Source organism: Limulus polyphemus, unplaced genomic scaffold (assembly GCF_000517525.1).
Source record: "Limulus polyphemus unplaced genomic scaffold, Limulus_polyphemus-2.1.2 Scaffold7230, whole genome shotgun sequence".
Taxonomy (NCBI): Eukaryota; Metazoa; Arthropoda; class Merostomata; order Xiphosura; family Limulidae; genus Limulus; species Limulus polyphemus.
The window spans coordinates 17585-22978 of record NW_013672840.1 but is presented as its reverse complement, the minus strand read 5'-3'; the positions used below and the strand labels follow the sequence as shown (position 1 = coordinate 22978).

The following is a 5394-nucleotide window of genomic DNA, read 5'->3' as shown; positions in this document are numbered from 1 at the left end:
ACGCTGTGTAGTTGGACATGAATGAAACGAAAAACTACGAAGCAGAATACGGAGTTAGTAGTTTCGTTTTGAGTTTACTTAACTTACAGATTATAAGTATTATTTTATTACAAGTTATAGGTTTTTACAGCAAGAAAGAATATTTAAAAAAAAACAGGTACGACGTTTCGATCACTGGTACGATCAATCTTGTGCACTTGAGAATGATCGCACTAGTGATCAAAATGTCGTAGCTGTTTAAATAATATTTTTCCTTACTGTAAAAACTGAAACTTGTAAAATTTTAAACATATAGAGTTGTTGTATTTAGATTTAAAGTAAAGTACAAAACCATAGAGTCATTATAAACGAAATATATCTCTGTACACAACATTACTTGTAGAAACATCTTGTATTTGTAGATAATCACCGTCTTATGTTAAGATCTTGAGATTTTTTCTAAATCGAACTCTACATTGGAGAAACTGGGAGACCCTTCCATGAACGTGGCAATGAACACATTCTGCACATAAACAAAGCAAAGGAAGAAAAATGGCAGTGGCTGACCATATTATCTTGAATCATGATATAGCAGAGACAAATTGTCCAATAACGTTTAAAATATTGACAAGATCCGATGACTTCTTAGATTGGAAAATTAAGGAATCACTCCTAAAATAAATAATACAAGCCACTTATGAACGAATATAATAGATTAATGGGATTTATAAGTCCGTTCCAATCATCAATAAAGTAAACTAAAATAACTTAGGTGTTTGCAGTCCACAACGAGGGTACGTCCAATCAAAGGAAGCATTAGGCCTCATAGAGTGAAAGTGTGGGAAGTATGAAAATAAAAAAAAAAGATAAAAATGTGTTTTAGTATCATTACAAAGCCATTTCCTGTGCTTCACCTACTTTTGATAAAACTCCTAATGTTATAGATTTTAATAAATAGCAATTAGGGTGAAGGACATTACTATAATCACACGTTTTCAAAGAATATGACAACTAACATAAAACTTACCTAGTCCATCATCTCGTAATGCTACGAACTGCACTTTATTTCCTGGGCAATAGACAGTAGCGTTCATTTTTTGTCCAGTTATGACGTTACTTCGGTCTTTCAGATTCGCAAATATTGATATTCTAGGAATATCATCTTTTGAAGTGATTGTCCAGCCTTCAAGAGCAAAGATGTCAGACTTTGTAGTAACATAAGCTCTGATCAGAATAATTTGAGTTTGAAGAAATGTACTTAGAGGAATAATTTCCCATTTACCAATTTCTGCCTATATAATAAAAGAAATATTTAGAAACGGTATTATTTCTGAACAACTCACATGCATGTTTCGATAACCCTATTATGTAACTGAAAATATTTTTTAAAGAAATTTATTAACTTACAATATCCTTTTTTTTGTTGCTGTCAAAATTTGTGGTGCATACTGGAGGGATTTACACATTTTGATAAAAAGTTTAGAGAAAATGACCTTTATACTTCAGATATATATACAATTTTTTTTTTTCATTTTAAACAACATTTCGCTTTTATGGCTTCATCAGGGTTAATATACAAAGGCGAAAGGTTGATTACAATATAATTTCTCCAGTTGGCCAACAATAATCGAACAAATGATAGTTTTGTCATTAAACTCCGTCAGATGTCTTAATAATTTTCATCTTGGATGCATTTATGTCACATATCTTTTATCTGATATTCTCTGTAATTTTTGTCGTAATCATGGGTATCTCAAAATGACTTTTACGAAACTAAACCTGATGCTGCTCTGAACACACGTCTCAGTAACATTTATGTTTTATATTTTGTATTAAGCCTAACATTGTTTGAATGACAGTTTACAAGTATCGTACAGTTGAAAGTTGCTCAGGCAAATAAATCGTCCATTTGATCGAAACGCCATCCAATCAACAGTTTGGCACACAGTTTTTTTTCTTTCAAGAACTGATAATTAACGTGACATTGGAGCCCGCTTTTGTTTTCAGTAAGGACGTACCCTCGGATCGCTTTCTCAAAAACCTCTAGAAAACCGTTAGTTTCAAACAGAAATACTTGGCGAGCTCAACAGTTCTAGAAACAGCGTTAGGCATACAGGTTAACCGCCTGAAGAGCTACACGCAGAGACTACGACAAGGATTAAAGACAAACAACAACACAGAAATTTTGTTTCCAGTGAACAATAAAGTACAACAACAGGAAACAACTCTACAAACCCAGAGTCGGTGGTTGTTTGAAGACGACGACTGTTGTCCCCGTGTCTTCAAATTCAAACAAGAGTGCCTTTTCTACGAAACTGTACAGTAAGTCTAGTATAGGTGGAACTAGCTGTAATGAAACTTAACTCGAATCTAGTCCTAAGTTAGATTCTCTAATTTCTGTGGCTAAGAAAAAAAATACCAAAAAATAAAGAAGAAAAGAAAAATTGTACCAAGTTCTATTTCTCCAGAATTAATGCAAAGCGACGAGAAAAAATCTTGTGACAGTAACACTAATAAAAAAGTTAAATTAAATGAAAACAATGTAATTCACACCTTGGATATTACAAAACAAACTGAAACAGATAACGAAGACAACGATAGTTGTACACTCGTCTCGTCTAAAAGACAGCATAAACTATCAACTAACAGTAGCAAACAAACATTAAACTATACAGGGAGCCACTCTAAAACGCTATTATCATAGAAAGTGTTCGGCTCATAAAGAAAAGGAACTAGCTTAATAAAATAAACGTTGTTAAACCACGCACAAGTATTACTAGTATTAAACGTTTAGCTAAGGGCGGCGTTTTAGTAAAAGGTACAGAGACTTCAATAATGTACTTATAAAAAAAGAACTTATACAAGCCAACATAAACCAAACTAAAGTTGAAAAAAAATGTTTCAGGACGTACACAAAAACCAACAAATATTATCAAAGCTTACACTGAAAACACCCAAGATATTCAGAGCTTGATACCTAACAGTATTAGGCTCTGGTATCAAAGGTTTCAGGTTGAGCAAAGAAAAACACTGGCCGTAGTAGTTACACAATTCTTTAATTGCCAACGCTACGACCACGTGACAGCCGCCTGTAAATCTGTCGGATGTGGAGATCATCATAACTCCTAGTGTCCGAGACAAAATAAAAACTCATACTGTTTTAATAGTAACATACAGCTAACTATAAAGGCTGCTTAAGATATGCCCCCAGTAGCACAGCGGTATGTCTGCGGACTTACAACGCTAGAAACCGGGTTTCGATACCCGTGGTGGGCAGAGCACAGATAGCCCATTGTGTAGCTTTGTGCTTAATTGCAAAAACAATAAACAACAACAATGCTTAAGATATAAGGAAATTAAAATAAAAATCTTCACAATAACCAATGGAATAACAACATCACAGAATAAGAAACCAAACTAAACACTACAAACTCAAATCAATATACCCATATTATCAACACCAAATACACAACAGACTTCAACACACGTACTATGCAGCAGCAGTTATAAACAAAACATATTGTAAAGAGACACAAAATTTAAAATCGCAAACAAACCCAAAATACTGAAACAAATGAAAACATGGACCAAACTAGCACACCCTCTTGAAAAGCAAGACCATCTTAAATATTGATGTGTGAACTATGAATGTTTATGTAAAAAATGACCCCATGAATTGTTGTAAAATATATGGTATGATAGCATTAACGTGATTTTTTCTATTGTTATGAATGTAGTAATACAGTCTTGATTGTTTTGCGAGTTGTGAAATTTTTTATGAAATCGCAGAGTTTGTTTATGACGGCCTCCATAATTTGGTTATTTTCATCCTTTGCAGAGTTTGTGTTTAAGTTGTGAGTTGTTTCGCAGTGTTTTAGATTTTGGTGATCACAAGATAGATGTCTTGGTTATTTCAGAAACTATGTTAACTCCCCAACACGGGTCGGTCAATTTGACCGAGTCACGTGACCTTTTGTACTCGTTTATAGTTGATTTAAATTTAATACTTATAACTCTCAATATATTGGGTATATCTTCACGAAATTTGGCAGTTCTTCAGTTAATATTACAAGTCTTTCACATACAAAAAGTCATATTTCTTAGTAAAGTATTTTTAATAAAATAAAGTTCTGTCCATGAATATATTTATTATTTGTTTTGAATTATCCGTGTGTAAAGTAATTTTCATATTAAAATTAAAAATACTTTTCGTCATCTCAAAAATCTCAAATTTCCTTTGTGTAATCCCTAAAACCTCAAAAATGCATTTCAAACGTTTTTTCCCCACTAAATCCTTATAGTTTATATGCTATTTTCTTCAAACAAACATAACAGTTTAAAATTTGTTGGTTATACATCGATTAGAAAAGATAGATCAGATGGAAATAACCGAAACAGTGGCATTACTATGATATATAGAACAACCCCATCTGTAACACAGATAGAAGTACGAACAATTAAAGAATATATAGATATTCATATCTCAAATAACGATAGTATAATAGTAGTTGGAATGTATTGTTCTCCATCAAGGAGAATAGATATTAGTGTATTAAATAAACTTAATCAGTATAATACAAATTTAATTATCTAAATAGTAAACATCAAAATTTTCATTGTCATATAATTTACAAAAAAATGGAAGGAGACTGGTAGAATTTTAGGATAATAATGACTGTGTTTTGTTAAACGATCTCACCCCAACACACACACGATTTTCCTATAATACAAGCGACATATTGGACTTTTGAATTACATCATCAAATGTCAGTAAATAAGCGGTTACGTCCTAACGTTGCTTTTGATTTAGATAGTGATATTTTACCACTGACATGCTTCTTCGATTTCGAATCCCATCATATTAAGCCAATAAGAAAACAAAATTTTAGTTATAGTAAAGTAAACTGGGTATAATATGAAAACTTTCTAGATCAATTATTACCAGAATCAACAATAGCAGAAAATTCATCTGATATTGATTATTACTGTCAAATAGTTACTGAATGTCGTACCACAGCTGCTGAACAGACAATACCAAAACAATATAGAGTTCAAAACAGATGGCAACCTGATACACCAATTACAAACACGATAAAAAAACGCCGCCAACAGAGAAGACAGCTTGTGAATACAAGAGACCCGCACATCAAACTGAAATTAAAGTTCTAAGAAACAATATAAGAAATGAAATACAACAATTAAAACAAAATTTATAGGACAATTTCTTCTCAAAACTAGATGATCACACAGAACCGAATAAGTTTGGGTAACACCTAAAACGATTTATAAACAGCCAAAACACCGCTGAATCATATCCGACCTTAAATCACGACAACAAAACAGCATATACAAAAGAACAAAAAGTTAACAGTTTTAAAGAACAATTGAGAGGAAACATTTAAAACACGTAATGAA

General features: G+C 32.4%; 1 protein-coding gene across 1 annotated transcript in view; it reads right to left on the bottom strand.

Annotated features, from left to right (window-relative positions):
- Positions 1-5394, bottom strand: part of LOC111089737 (calcium-activated chloride channel regulator 1-like) — a gene marked incomplete at its 5' end in the record, with an annotated part of 29616 nt that overhangs the window by 13053 nt on the left and 11169 nt on the right. The window contains 2 exons of the mRNA XM_022402745.1: positions 1007-1271; positions 2215-2286. Of these exons, the coding sequence (XP_022258453.1) occupies positions 1007-1271; positions 2215-2286 (337 nt within the window). The remainder of the gene's footprint in view (positions 1-1006; positions 1272-2214; positions 2287-5394) is intronic.